This window comes from Zosterops lateralis (genome assembly GCF_965231275.1).
Source record: "Zosterops lateralis genome assembly, chromosome: 16".
Lineage (NCBI taxonomy): Eukaryota > Metazoa > Chordata > Aves > Passeriformes > Zosteropidae > Zosterops > Zosterops lateralis.
This window is the reverse complement of record NC_139776.1, coordinates 9,645,136-9,659,468: the sequence shown is the minus strand read 5'-3', so window position 1 is coordinate 9,659,468 and position 14,333 is coordinate 9,645,136. Positions and strand designations below refer to the sequence as shown.

Genomic DNA, 14,333 nt, shown 5'->3' with positions numbered 1-14,333 from the left:
ATCAGGCCCTCAAACAGAAAGATGACTTGGCAGAAATTTTGCTACAGTTTGTGATTTGAAACCTTAATTAGTAGACAGAATGTCCCCAGGATTACAAGTGTATCGCTTGTTTTAGTCTCTGTGTAAAGCAGCCTGAGGTTAAACCACAGAGGTGGGTTTTTTTTTGATTTAGTACAGAACAGTATTTCAAGAGGGGAGTTAAATTGTCAAGACTGGAGTAAATTAAGTAGTGCTTCAGCAGTGCATTCCTTGGATCAGATCTGAGGAGAGTGTGCATCAGTTTCCAGCTGCTCACATCTGGGAGTGTCTTCACTGCTGTGAAGGGCTCACTGTACAGTTTGGTCCATGAACTCTGAATTATTCTGGACAGAAAGAGGAGGAAAAGAGAATTACCAGATAACTTCACAAGCACACAGAAATTTTTTCATCCTTTGGAGGCTTTTCCTGATTGACCTTCTTTGTGGAAAGGTAACCAAGTCAAGCATGGCAAGAGAGATGCTGGAATATTATGCTCTCCCAGCTGAATCCATAGGTGTGATTTATGTAGAGTTCTGATCTTCCATCTCTTCCCCAGCCCCTCTTTTGTTCATGTACCCACTGGTCTCTCCACACTCCTTTATATTGTTCTGGCAGGGTTGGACAGGCTCAGTTTCTGTGGGACAGGGCAGTAAGATGAGGTTCCTTCACAAAGGAAAACTGATCAAGTGAAGGGATTCCCAGGGATGGACAGTTTGGTGGCTCTCATTTCCCCCAGGGCTGACAAGATTCAGAGCATAATTCAAGTTCCAGATGACTATTTTCAGGAGTGAGGGATACAGAAAATAGTAAAACTTCCTCTGCTGTCCAGACACATCCCAGGGACCTAGAGACAGGTTCTGCTGCTGGAAGAAGACTTTTGTCTGCCTTTGGCCTGGCCTAGACACTCAGGCACTCTATGCAAACCTGTTCCCAGACATCCACATGCAGCTTCACAGCACTTGTGGTCTGTCTGTTCAAACTAGCTGGGTTTTAGGGACTTGACAATATTGATTGGGAGTTTTTTTTCCCCCTTAAATTGCAGCAAGCACCTTTTTCATGGACAGCCAGCAGTGGCAGTTGGCATTGCTGAAGGAGAACCTGCAAACCTTGAGCAGCAGGTGCACTTGCAGCAGCAGTGAGTTATGCACAGGACTGAGCAGGGAGTGGTACTCACCAGAGCGTGGGGAGATGGAAAAGGGAGAAGTATTTACATGAGCTTAGCCAGGGTGCTGGGAAAGCCTTCTAGCCGACTGCTGTCCATGTCCTGAGGCCTGCCGAGGAAGAGCACAGGGATGGCAGAACTGGGATCAAGAGAGAGATTCTCTTTTCTGCTACTATTTCACTGGATTACAAGGCTGAGAAGGCAGCAGAGTGATGTGCTGCTGTGTGGTGCAGGCTGCCTCAGGACAGGCTGTTCTTATCTGCACCCTGCTTGGGGTCAGCCTTATTCTTTCCCTGACTGTTCCTGAAATGACACTTAATCCAGGAGCTTCATGCCTGGAAGGCAGTCAGCAACAAGGACCAGAGTGCAGAGAATGAACTGATTGCCACCCACCTTTGGTTCTGCAAGATGGCTCCCAGGAAGTCCCTCAGTACCATCTGCTGGTGGTATTGGCTGTCCATCAGGATGCTGTCAGACTGGCGCCTGGTCAGGAATTCCTGCATCCCTTCCCCTGGGCTGCTCTCACTGCCTCTGTTAGGTGAGGATGAGAAACTTCTTTGTTTCTGAGATCCTTTTTTGTCCCTCACTCCAAGTTTGGCTCAGGCTGAGCAGCACAGAAAGGGAGACAGCTGGGGCTGAGCCAGGGGCTATTCTGCTTAATTTCTGCAAGGAATTGGTCTCTGTATTTGCTCCTTTGCTAGAAGATGGATTGGGGCTGGCTTGCATCTGACCAGTTGGTCTGGTTTAATGGCAGTCAGTGATTTAACTAGCCAAGGGTAATGGAGAGGCTGCTTTCTGTGTTCAAACCAGGCCAGGGATAATGGGTCCCTACCAGTGAAGGATCATTGCAAATGTTATCTGCAAATTATATCGTTGTTGTTGCAGCAGAGCTCTCAGCTGATCTGATCCTCACAGCCTTGGAGGAAAGGATTAATTAGGCTGCTTAATGATAACTGTGATAAGGGTCCCAAGACTGTAGGGATGCAAGATGCCCTTTGGGATGTGGAACAGCAGGAGAGATTGCTCCTGTTGCAGGGGAAGGCAGCTATTTCTGTCAGGTATATGGAAGACACTGCAACAAGCAGAACCCAGCCCTAGGACAGCAGGGTGCTGGGGCTTACCCGAGCCTCTTGCCAATGATGGTCTGCAGGAATTTTCGGGCAGAAATCTGCCCCAGGAATTTCCGGTAGTTGTCAGTGAATATGGCATCAGCATGGCGCTGCATCCTGGAGGAAAGGAAGACAAGGTGCTCTCTGAGCTGTCAGTGAATTCTCCAGGTGAGAAACCAAACACCCCAGGTGGCACAGAGCTGATATCAGGGCAGGTAACCGCAGCAAACACCTTGTAGTGTTGAAGGGTAAAAGGACTTGACAGAGTTCAGTCCTGACATGGAGGCAGCAGGCAAAATAAAACCTCTAGGGCAGAGCTGGGCTCGGATATTCCTGTGCTCTGCAGCAGCACCATCACCTCCTGGGAGGGCTGTGTTTGAGACAGGGTGACAGGAGCCTCCAGCAGATCTCTGGTCTGTGGTTAGGCTCCAGAAAACCCACAGGTGAGGAAAGCACAAACCACTCGTCTGGTCCCACTGGTGTCCCACTGTTGTAAGGACAAGTTCTCTGTGCTTCAGACAGAAATAATCATCCTCTATCTCCAGGCAGAGGTGGAAAGGAGAGGTTCTAACACCCCTGCTGTATTCCCAGAGCTTAGTGGAAAATTCTGTTCCCTGCAGGAGCCTGTGAGCCTGCCCCTGTCAGTGTGTCCTTGCTGGTGGGGGACAGCAGGACATGGCTCTGGACATGGGTGATGGTTTGGGACTAACTGGGCTGCTGGTCTGCTCCTGGGCTGGGGGGACACTGTAACCAGCACACTGCAGCAGCACGGCTGGCAGGAGAGGTACAAACCTTTTCTCATTGGGGTCTGTTAACAAACCCTCCTCCTCCTGCTCCTCTGCCAGGGGGTTATGGCTCTCCAGGGAGCTGCTGTGCTGCAGCTGGAAGCTCATGGCCTTGGCAGCAACTGGCCCTGGACTGTACCTGCAAGAGAAACCCCAGGCACACTCTGAGATGTGCTCAGATGCCATCTGGGCTGTCTTCTTAACCATCATTCCCTACTCTCCTGCTTTTTCTTTCTCCATTTGTCATCCCATCTTACCAGTAACACAAGTACTGTCTCTGTCACTCTCCCCAGCCAGAAACTGCCCTGAAGCTCTTCTAGCAGTGAAGGGATGGTTTATAGAGCTGCCTCAAACACACACATCCCCCTCGCTGAGCTCCCAGCATCCCTGAGCAAAATCCCAATGTCTCTGGTATCATTTGGCACAAGGCTAAAGCATTTTCTATGGGACACTGTAAATCCACGTTAGAGAAACCAGTGCTCAATTTTGGGCTTCTGTTGATTTGTAGAGGTACAAAGCAGTATTGCAATTTCTGAGACCCAACAAGGAAATACTTGAAATATTAATAGGTATCTGTAGATTTCATGTACTTGAATATTTGCAGTTCTGTCTTCAATGCAGTTGCTCTGCAGCCACAAATTTTTATCAGTGTTTGAGCTGAAGGTGCTGCCTGCTCTGGAGGCTGCCAGATCTCCCTTTATAGAACCCACCATTCAATCCTAAACCCAACTGTTAGGACTGAAATATTCCATCAGGTGCCTGCCTTCTTTGGAAATCACCCCTAGGCCAGCAGTGTACCCAATAAATTAAGACAGGGCAAAGAAATAGGCCTAGAAACATATTTAAAGTTCATCTGGTTTTCAGAAGCACTGACAACTTTAGTTTGGCACCTGTTTATTTTGCACAAGGTCAGAGGCAGAGTGAGAATGTGCACAAAGCACTTGGCACTTACCTGAGAGCTGGGTAGAGAGGAGAGGAGGTGGAGGATGTGACTAAATGCAGGAACAGGAGCAGGGTGGCCTTATCCAGCATCTTCCACCCCTCAGAGTCACCTAAAACACAGAGCAGCCTGAGTCAGGGCAGTGAGGTGCTCTGGGCAGGAGGGGAGGCCGAGGGGCACCTTTGTGTTCTCAGTCCCTCTGCTCATCTCTCAGCTCAAAGGGACTGGGAATGTGCCTCTGTGGTTGTGGTGCTTCCCAGGGCAGAGATGTCTGGGTGTGACAGTCTCCTCCATGGAGGGCAGTTCCTGGGGGCTGTGTGAACCCCTGGGAGTTGCTGCCTGCCTTGGCAGGGCCCATCAGGGTTTGATGCTGTGGAGCCCGTCTCTGAGGCTGCTGTGGCTGGAGGAGAGCTCTAGAGCCCTCTCTCGGGCTGGTGTGAGCCCCAGGAATCCCTGCAGGGGCTGTAAAAGCACCTGGATGAAGGCAGCATTTGGCAGGGGTGTGAAGGAACCTCGCTGCCAGCACAGAACCCCCTGCAACCAGCCCTGAGACCTCTCTTGTCCCACCCTCCCAGGGCTGTGTCTGCTCACAGGGCTGCACCCGCAGGGCACAGGTCTGTGCCTGGCCCCGGGCTGGGCTGCCTCGATGGCTGTCCAGGGGCTGGGGAGAACCGGGGAAATACAAATAAAACTCCTGAGCAGAGGCACAGAGGTCACCCTGCCAAAGCCGTTTATCGAAGGCAAGCGCTGAGCTTGGTCTGGCAAACAAAACACGGACTGTTCCGTCAGTGGAGAGGGGATGGAGATGGCACTGGACTGGAATCTGTCCCTTTGGAAGGGCTGAGTCGCTGCTGTGCAGGAGCAGCCCCCGCAGGTGCCCGAGCACGGCTCTGGTGCACAGTGAGCTGTGCTGAGCCCTGTGCGCCCCCCGGGCTGCGTGTCCTGGGCCCGGCTCAAGAGCTGGGAATGACTCAGGCCAGAGTCGCCCGAGGTCACCCACCCTCGGCAGCTGAACGCCGAGCTTTTGTCCCTGAAGCGAGCAGCAGCAGTAGGAAGGTATTTCAGTGAATGCTGCTCTTCCTGAGTCTCCACTGAAAGCGACTGATCTTTTGCACAATGAAGATTCTTTAAGAATGTGGATAGCAACCTTTTAAAATACCAACTTTCCCTGTTCCTTATCTCATTTTACAAAAGAAAAGAGCAGAAAGTTGTTTGATCTCCCTTAGAGGGGGGAAAAAAACCCTCTTCCAAATGTAGAATGATACATCCTTGTGAAAGGAGCAGCTTCCAGATGGAAAGGGTTTGTTTGGACTCCTCAAGTGAACTTTCAAGCAGTGGGTTTTACTGATGAGGGAGAGTTCTCTGATGGAAAACATCATCAGTGAGTTCTCTTTTCTGCTCAGACAGAACAGATCAACACAGAGAGGGGGAGGCTGATTAGGACCTGTGGTCCTGCAGGTGGGTCTGGTGTTGAGGCCAGGGAAGTTAACAACAGAATTAGTGACAGTGTCAGAAGTGCACGGACAGACACGGGGAAAATGTCACTAAGAAATGGGGGTTTTTTATCACAAAGTCATTCTCACCCAGTCTCTGTTCCCAGTTACTTGTGCTCCCAGATGGGACCAGCAGCTTCCCATTGGGAGCATTTCCCCTGGGAACAGCAGAGTAATTCCCAGCTCCTGCAAAGCTCCTTGTGCTGATGTGTGGCATCTCCTGCCTCCTGCTCTAATACAGAATCGCTTTGGCCCCTCAAAGAGCCAAGCAATGCTTCAAGGAAGAAAAAAGAGACTTTGATAGATTTACACGACTTCTGCTTTTAGAACAAATCCCCTGCTTCCCTTTCTTTTCCTACTTTTTCATTTGAACTTGGAAAAATATGCTTCTTCTGTGCCTTTTCCCAAATATCTTCAAGAAAATCCCAAGTCAGATCTGTCTAGATAGAGGAAATTACCTAGGGCATCTATCAGTGGGTACCAGCAGACTGTAGCACCAGCATCTATAGAAAGTGGCAACCGGGAGATTTAATCAGTATTAGGGAAGCTTCTATGTGAGCTGAGAAGTGAAGTGCCAATGTAAATGAAAACCTATCCCAGTGTTGTCTGCTTCCTCTTCTTCCTCTTAGGATACAGCCCTGATTACAACTTTCTTTCTGTCTCTGGCTTCTCTTCTTTAAATGTTGGGGCTTTCTCTAGAATTGCATTTTGAACATTTGAGATCCTTTTTTTTTTATTATTTCTCTGCTATTAGTTACTTTGCGATTTTAGGGGGTTTTTGTTTGTTTCTGGCTTTGTCCTTCTCCCCCTCTCCTGCTTTGTCTTCTCTCCCTTAGCTACAGCCTGCTTCCAGATTTTTGGGTATGTCTGTCTCCCTTTTACCCTTGGGAATAAATCAGAAATGAAAGCCCTACATCCCTTCCCAGATGTGTCTTCTATTTCAGAGGAGAAGCTGGAAATTGAAGTGTCACCCTGTGTGCAGGCAGTTTGACAGCTCTGCAAAACATTGTCACCTTCCAAATTCTCCTGAGGTGAGGGACACCTTCACTTTCCATTCTGGCAGCATGCGAAAAAATGATTAATAAATAAATGCCCCTTAAGATGAAGAGCTTTTAGCACCATTCCAGCAGATGAAGTTTAATAGCTTTGTTCCATCCTGTGCACTGGGAACAGCAGCATTGTGACAGGGATGTTGGAGAGCTGAGTAACCACCTCTTGCCATTTCTGAAACCTCAACCTGAGCAATCTTCAAAATACCTCTGTGTAGATGAAATGAATCTTTTGGCATTCCTGCTGTTTTATAAAGCCAAAAATTTTATACCCTGAAATGCTTCATTAGAAAAGCAGAAATCCTTTTAAATGCCTCCCTGTGCCCCGTCGTGGCTGGCTTTGCATTACCTGTAACACACAGTTGTGTTTCTCCTCAGACTTTGGTTTGACTCAAACACAGTTTCATTGCTGGGTGAGTAAAACACTGTTCATTTGCCAGGGTAGGAGAAACTCACATCGACATTGCAAAAGAGAAAAACTCTGTTACAGCTAGTAACCATCTAATGTATTTTATAAATATATTTTATAAAGCTCATCTATCATATAATTCCATTTGTTTTTCATTTATGTTGTAGTTCAATTGTTGTTTTATTTTATAATTTGGTACAAAACCAGATTGGTACAAATCTTGATGTGGTACAAAAGTACCTGTCAAAGCTCATTCCTGCTGCCAGCTTTGATTCCATTTCAATGGAATTTAACAACTTTCAAATAGACATCATCTTGTTAAATGCACAGAGAGAGGCTCCCACTTACCGCTCCTGGAGAAAACAAGCGCTTCCTAGATCAGCTCCTGCCCAGATGTTCCTTCCCCTGTTGCAAATCCAAGTTCTCCTCTGGAGCCTCCCGTGGATCCCGCCGAGTGCGGGCAGGACCAGGACCCGCAGCCGGGCTGGGCTGGGCTGAGCCGGGCTGGGCTGGGCTGGGCTGGGCTGGGCTGGGCTGGGAGGACAGTCCCGGACCTCCCCCAGTGTCCTCTGCCTGCCAGGGAGGTGCACCTCCGCCTTTTATACCTGAGCTCCCTCAGGAGTCCCGTGGGTTTCCACGCGTCAGAGAGTCAATTATCCTGCTGCATTTCAAAGGCTGTGTTTGCATCCTCTGTGTGTGTGTGTGTGTGTGTGTGTGTGTGCGGGGAGGGGGCTGTGCCCTCAGCCCAGGGTCATTTGCACGATTTCTCTTTATCCCTCAAAGAATGAAGAGCAAATAACAGCAGTAATCTGGCAGAGTGAATGACAAATTCGCTTTGCTAGGTAAACTTCGCTTTTCCTCTGCAATTGCATTTTTTTCCTTCTACTCCACAATGAGAGTGAGTTAACCATCAGTACTTTCTCACACTGCCTGAACAGGAGGGTTGATCTTTTTTTGCTATTTTATTTTTCTTTGATTATTAGCTTTTTCCTCTTTCTCCTTTGTTAGTCACACCTTCATTAGGGGGACAGTTCATGCTTCAGTCCCTCCCAAACATCACAGCTCCACACCAAGCCCACAAAGCAGCTGGAGAGCCCTGCTCCATTCATGTGCTCTGGAAAAAGGCTGGGGTGTTCCTTGGGGGGCTGTGCATGCTGGCAGCTGTCTTCATTCCTGGAACAAGGTTTATGAAAGCCCCATTAAAACAAACAGAAAGCCTTCATGCCAAGAAGACCAGGACAATTCAGAGGAGCTCAAAACGAGGTGTCAGCGTGAGCTCCACCTGCCAGATTTTTCATATTGACATTACAATGCCTACAATTGATGGGGATGCAGACCATCCTGTCTCATGACTCCATGGTGGGAAGAAGTTTCATCAGGTGAGATGACTCATGTCTGCCTGCTGCCAAATACCTTCCCCTGGCACCACAGTGGCATCCCAGCTGTTGGTGGCAGGCAGGGATTGTGGGGAGGATGGTGCAGCTGGGGTGCAGGTGAGTGCCTGTGTGTGCAGGGGGTCAGAAACATTCAGTGATGGTCTAACCCTGTTATTGCCTCTCATTGCTTCTTGCAAATCAGGCAGGGATATCATCTGTGCCATCCACTGGAGACACTGGGGATGGGAATTTCTGAGTAGCACAGAGCAGGTTTTCCAAAATCCTTGTCCTACTGCACACAGCTGCATGCAGTCCCTGCAAACTGGAAAGGGATTTTTGTGAGCTTTTTTGAATATGTTCGTATTCTCTCATGTGTGAGGCTGGTTGCACTAATTTTTCAGCATGACTTATTTATCTTCCACTGTCTTGTTGCTGCACTGGCTGAACAGAAGAATCAGATCATGCTGTTAAACCAGTCAAGAGCCAGCTCTATTTCAAGTTATTATGTTAAAGCCTGGTCTTTATCAGATTCTCCATCCAGCTGACCCTTTACCTTACACAGAGCTGCACATGATACCAGGCAATATTTCTCTGATCAAGGAGAATCAATAGATCAAGGAGAATCAGTCTATAATGACTTGTTTATAGCTGCCTGATGCCCAGCTTGGGCTAGGAGGGCTGTGAGCTGTGTTCATATCTCAAGTGAGCTGCTTCCACAGGAGGCTCTAAAAAGCTCCATCATCCCAGGGGTTTCCTTGTGCTGCCCAGGCTGGGTTCCTGCCATGCACAGCTGGACTCATCAAGACCCACAACAATGGCTTTGGGTTAATTGCAGGAGGCAGCAGAAATTTCTAAGAACCCTCAAGGCTCTGTTGGGTACATCCAGCTTAGGAGTTCTGCCACAGCATAAATAGAGCAGCGTGTCTGTCCCTGGGATTTCCTGTCCCAGCTTCAATCAAAACCTTCCCATCTTCCCAGGACCCAGAAGGGTCATTTTTGGAGCTTCTCCACCAGGCTCTGCAGGCTCTCCCTCTGGCTCATGCAGATGCTTCTGCAGCAGAAATGCCTGTGATCCCCACTGCTGCCTGGATGAAGATGCTACAGCCTGTGACAGGATCCAGAGTTGTTTGGAGCCACTTTTACATCCATCCCTGCTGGTGTTGCAGTGTGTGTTTGAGCTGGCAGTGGCGGGCTCTGCTCTCATGGCCATTTTTTCAGTAGGGCTGTCACACATGTAGAGCTGGTGCATGTGCCAAGGGGGCTCTGGCTGCAGTTCTGTGCTCCCCACAGCCCCAGAGGTGCCTCCAGGACTATCAGTCTAAACATACTGCCTGTGTGACAACATTCCCCACAGGAATTTCACTTTAGGGTTAGTATCAATAACAATTTGGCACACAGATGACACATTTGATTTGCCAAATGAACAGCTTTTTCTCTTTAGGGTATCTCTTAGTTTGTTCCTAGAACCCTCCCAGTTTCTCCCCATCTCTCCTCCCTCCCACAGCAAGTGCTGTGTCAGCATCCACTGGCTCCCAAACCAGAGGTTTGTAACACTCATTACCTCCCACAGATCTTCATGTTAGCAATGAGCAGTGGGTAACTCTCAGTTTGCCCTCTAAACCCAAGCCTACACCAGTGCAAGCTTGATGCAATCCACAGCCAGGTCTGAGCTGCCACGGGCACCTTCAGCATCTGGAACTGCTGGATTTTGGAGCCACGTCCAGGCAGACCCACCCTCCCCATGGCCCTGGTGAAGCACATCCCAGCTACTCTTATTCCAGTGCCAATCCTTTGCTGACAAAAGACACAGTTAGGATCCTGAAGCAATTTCCCAGGTATTGATTTCCTCTCAGCTTTACATCCCTTGGTGTCCACGCCATGCTTTAAAAAATCACCCTGTCTATTCCAGGTGCACGACATAACAGCTTCAGATAAGCTGAGCAGTGTGTGAATTGGGGTTCAGCCTCGTGGGGCTGAAACTAATGACAGCCAGAAGTAACTCATCAAATGGCAAAAAAACATCCTGTGTTCTCAGCTTTCAAAAGCTTTTCTGTACTTCTCCAAAATGTCACACAGGGTGACTTCTCCATCCTCTACCACTTCCAAGAGAGCCCTGGGCACAGAGCTGTTCACTCTGATTTGCTTTTATTTGAGTGAGAGGTGAGGTGGAGACTAACTTGTGGCAAATGCCCTAACAGTGAATTAAACAGAACTGCCTAAGACTAAAAGTTATGGGTTTTTTTGCCTGGGTTTGCCACCATAGAGGTAGGATGGAACCCATTTTAGTTTAAGTGTCTTATCCCAGACACTTGGGCACATTAGAATAAATTCATGATCATTTAATTACTGCTGTGTTCACGGTAACTTTCATTTCTAAGTTCTTTGTAAAAATCCAGTCATTTCTGTGGAAGGCAAGCAAACTAAAATGAGATGAGAAAAAATAAGATTTAGCCTGTGCTGCCAGATCCTTCTAAGGAAGAAGCAAATAAACCAAAGCTCCAACCCAGTGGGTGTGGTGAGACTTGCTATTAGAAAATCATACAAGACTTGGTTGCTTCTTCTTGGAAGGATAAAGTGTTGAGACTTGGATCTTCAGATCCCTCAGACTCAACCCTTTGAACATCAAGAGATTTCCTGAGGAGAATTTTCCCTGGAGGAATTCAAATTGGTAGGAAGCCAAATACAAACATTTATCAAAATAACCTCAAGGAAGGAGACACTGTGGATGAGAGCACTGTTTACACTCTGAGAATGACTCTGAAGCAGGGAATCAGATTAAAAACAGACCAAATAAATCAGAAATTCAAAATGTGCAAGAAGGGCTGTTGGAAAAGGACTGTCTCATGGTGTTAAAATCCTCCTTGAAAAGCCTCCTTAATCTTCTAACATTAACTATCCCTGAGCCTGTGCAGCAGAGCAAATGGCAGCAGCCTGTGAGCTGTGCATCTGTCAGGAGGCCCAGTGGGTCTGCAGGTGGGATCCATTTATAGAGCCTGTACCTGTCTGGCTCTGTTTATTCCCCAGCAGAGCTCTGGAGCATTTCAGCATTGCCCAAGTGAACTGCCAAGAGTTTCAGCCAGGCATCAGCACGTTACACTCAGCTGTAGGCTTGAGAGTTACTGACTCCTGAATTTCTGGCTCTCTAAATACCATCTTCTTCCTTCTCCAATCCTGGCAGACAGAGCTGAGATGCCAGCAGTGAATGTCAGTAATTAAGGAGCTCATCTTTGGTCTTACCACTCTCATTTCAGTTTGGAAAGGAGCCTTGGCTAGAAGGTTACACAGCCAGAATCAGTGAACAGGGAGAGGCAGCTTCGATCCCTTGAAAAGCCTCTGAAAAAAAAAAGAATAAGAATGAGATGTTACTGGCATTGAGAAGGCAAAATGTGGTTTATGGAAAGGGAATGAAAAAGGCTGTGTTTCCAATAAGGGATGAGAAATGAGAGCAGTTGTGAGTAATTTTTTTCCTGGCTGAATATGAATGAGCAACCTGAGGATGACAAGACCTTGGAGCACAAGGATCACATGTACAGGGAGTGGTAATAAAGAGCCCTCACTGCAAAGACAAGTGGGAAATGCCACAAAGGAGAAATGTAGAAAGGACTTTAAAAAGCCAAGGACTATTTGGATTTGGAGAAAGACTTCTTGCCTGAGCATTGTTCTTACTTAGAACAGAGTGCTGACAAAATCACCATGTCCATTTGTTGAATCAATTTTAGCTTTGAAACCCACTTGGATCCTGTAGGCTTTGGGAAAACCTCACCTTGTTTTTAGTAAATAGGTTCCCTCTTTTTGTCATTTCCCAGTCAGGTGCAAGGAGTGGGTCAGTGTGATGCTGGTGGGAGGTGGAGAGCCACAGTGGGCTGAGGGCACCACCTGCTTGTGGCTCCCACACTGAGGCACTCCTGGAGGGTTTGGAGGCCTTTGGGTGAAATAGAGGGGGAGAAAAGGGGCAGGAGCTGCCTAAAAACTGCACGTTTCACCTGCCTAATTCTGCTTGGAGTGAGCAGTGCCCTTTCTGTTGAGGAAAGAAGAAAAATAATAAAATACATATACAGTAGTAAGTGTTTTTTCCCCTTTGCCTGCAAACTCCATCTGTGAGGACTGCAGCCTGTGAGAAGGTGTGTGGACAGCAGCACCAGCACCTTCAGTGTACTGGTAATACTGGGAAGAATTTAATCTGCCTGTTAATCCATTCTGATAAGATCCCTCCTGACATTTTCAAGAATTATTTCTTCCTCCTCTGTGGGGCTTTTTTTCATCCTAAACATTCAAAGTGTGGGAGGTAAGAAGGTGAAAGGGCAGAATTTACTGCTTTCCTGAGCTCTGACACTATCCCCCAGTCCCTCACCAGGGGTAGGGGAAGCTCCATTTAAGAGTAATTTTCTCTTAGGATTATTATACCAGGAGAATTTCTGTGTATAAATGTCTCTGGCTTCTGCCACTCATTCAGCAGTGTTCTCCAGCTGTCTGTAATGTCTTCTGCACTAAAAACCATGAAATATTTCTAATCCAATTGCTAAAAATCTTTGAAATTGTTGTCATTAATATCTACTTAATTCAAGTGCTTGGTAGCAGCCTAGAAAATCCTTTTATTACAAATGCCACATCTTACTTCCTCAGTAGATAAGTAATTGATTAGGATTTCCCCAAAGTATTTAGGCTCTCTGGTAATAAAGCTCTGCAGAAAAACCAACCTGATAGTTTGGGGTTAGGAAAAGGGCAAAACAAATCAGATTCTTTAAATATCACAAACGAGCAAAACAGAGCCCAAGCCATTTCCCTCTTTGTAGGTCATCTTATCGAGACATCTCCAGTTCAGAGCTGGAAACTCTAACGGGACATTAAAAATAAAGTCCCTGTCAAGAGCAAAGCCAGAAGTATGTCTTGATTGTTGCTGCCAGAGTATGTCAAGGGAGCAGATGAAAACCTTGTGGATAAAGAGGAACCCACCAGAACTGAAAGGCCACATAATTTGGATTTAGGGAGTGAGTACATTAAGCCTGAGGTGTAAAGGCCTGGGGTGCTTCTGCCAGGGGCACCCAGCCAGGATGAGAAGACATAGCCTCAAGCTGCACCAGGGAAGGTTTAGGTTGGACATTAGGAGAAATTTCTTCACAGAAAGGCTGATTAGACATTGGAATGGGCTGCCCAGGGAGGTGGTGGAGTCACTGTCCCTGGAGGTGTTTCAATAAAGACTGGACATGGCATTAGTGCCCTGGTTTGGTTGACAAGGTGGTGTTGGGCCATAGGGTGGACTTGGTGACTTAAGGGATCTTTTCCAACCTTATTGATTCCTTGGATTCTGTGACCCACCAGGGGCTGGGCACCCACAGCTGGGGTGGTGCCCATGGCACACAAAGCTGATCAGCCTCAGCGGGGTTTGGAGGAACGTGGCAGTGGAGCGCTCAGGCCACCACTCCCCCTGGACCCCCAGGGCTCAGACCGCCCTTAGGCCACCCTTAGCAACAGGGCCATGGGGGAGACGAGAGGGGTTGATGGGATGGTTGCTATGGATGGTTGCTATGGATGGTTGCTGGGATGGTTGCCAGGGGAGGTTGCCATGGATTGTTGCCATGGATGGTTGCTGGGATGGCTGCTGAGATGGTTGCCAGGGTGGTTGCTGGGGCGGTTGCCATGGATGGTTGCTGGGATGTACCTGGGCAGTTGCTGGGAGCTGGCGGTCACTGGGATGGTTGCTGCGATGGTTGCTATGGATGGTTGCTGGGATGTGCCCAGGTAGTTGCTGGGTTGGTTGCCGGGGTGGTTCCTATGGATGGTTGTTGCGATGGTTGCCAGGGCGGTTGCTGGGGCGGTTGCCATGGATGGTTGCTATGGATGGTTGCCAGGGCGGTTGCTAGGGATGGTCGCTGGGATGGTTGCCAGGGTGGTTGCCATGGATGGTTGCCATGGATAGTTGCTAGGGGCAGTTGCTGGGATGGTTGCCAGGGCGGTTGCCATGGGTGGTTGCTGGGATGGTTGCTGGGGTGTG

At 48.2% G+C, this 14,333-nt stretch overlaps 1 protein-coding gene across 1 annotated transcript; it reads right to left on the bottom strand.

The window, feature by feature from the left end:
* Nucleotides 1-309: 309 nt before the first annotated feature.
* Nucleotides 310-4,106, bottom strand: GHRH (growth hormone releasing hormone; the record flags this gene model as incomplete). Its single annotated transcript, XM_083873351.1, is given in 7 exon segments — nucleotides 310-357; nucleotides 359-362; nucleotides 1,230-1,289; nucleotides 1,574-1,711; nucleotides 2,302-2,406; nucleotides 3,082-3,213; nucleotides 4,027-4,106. Coding segments are annotated over 7 exon segments (567 nt in total).
* Nucleotides 4,107-14,333: the final 10,227 nt, after the last annotated feature.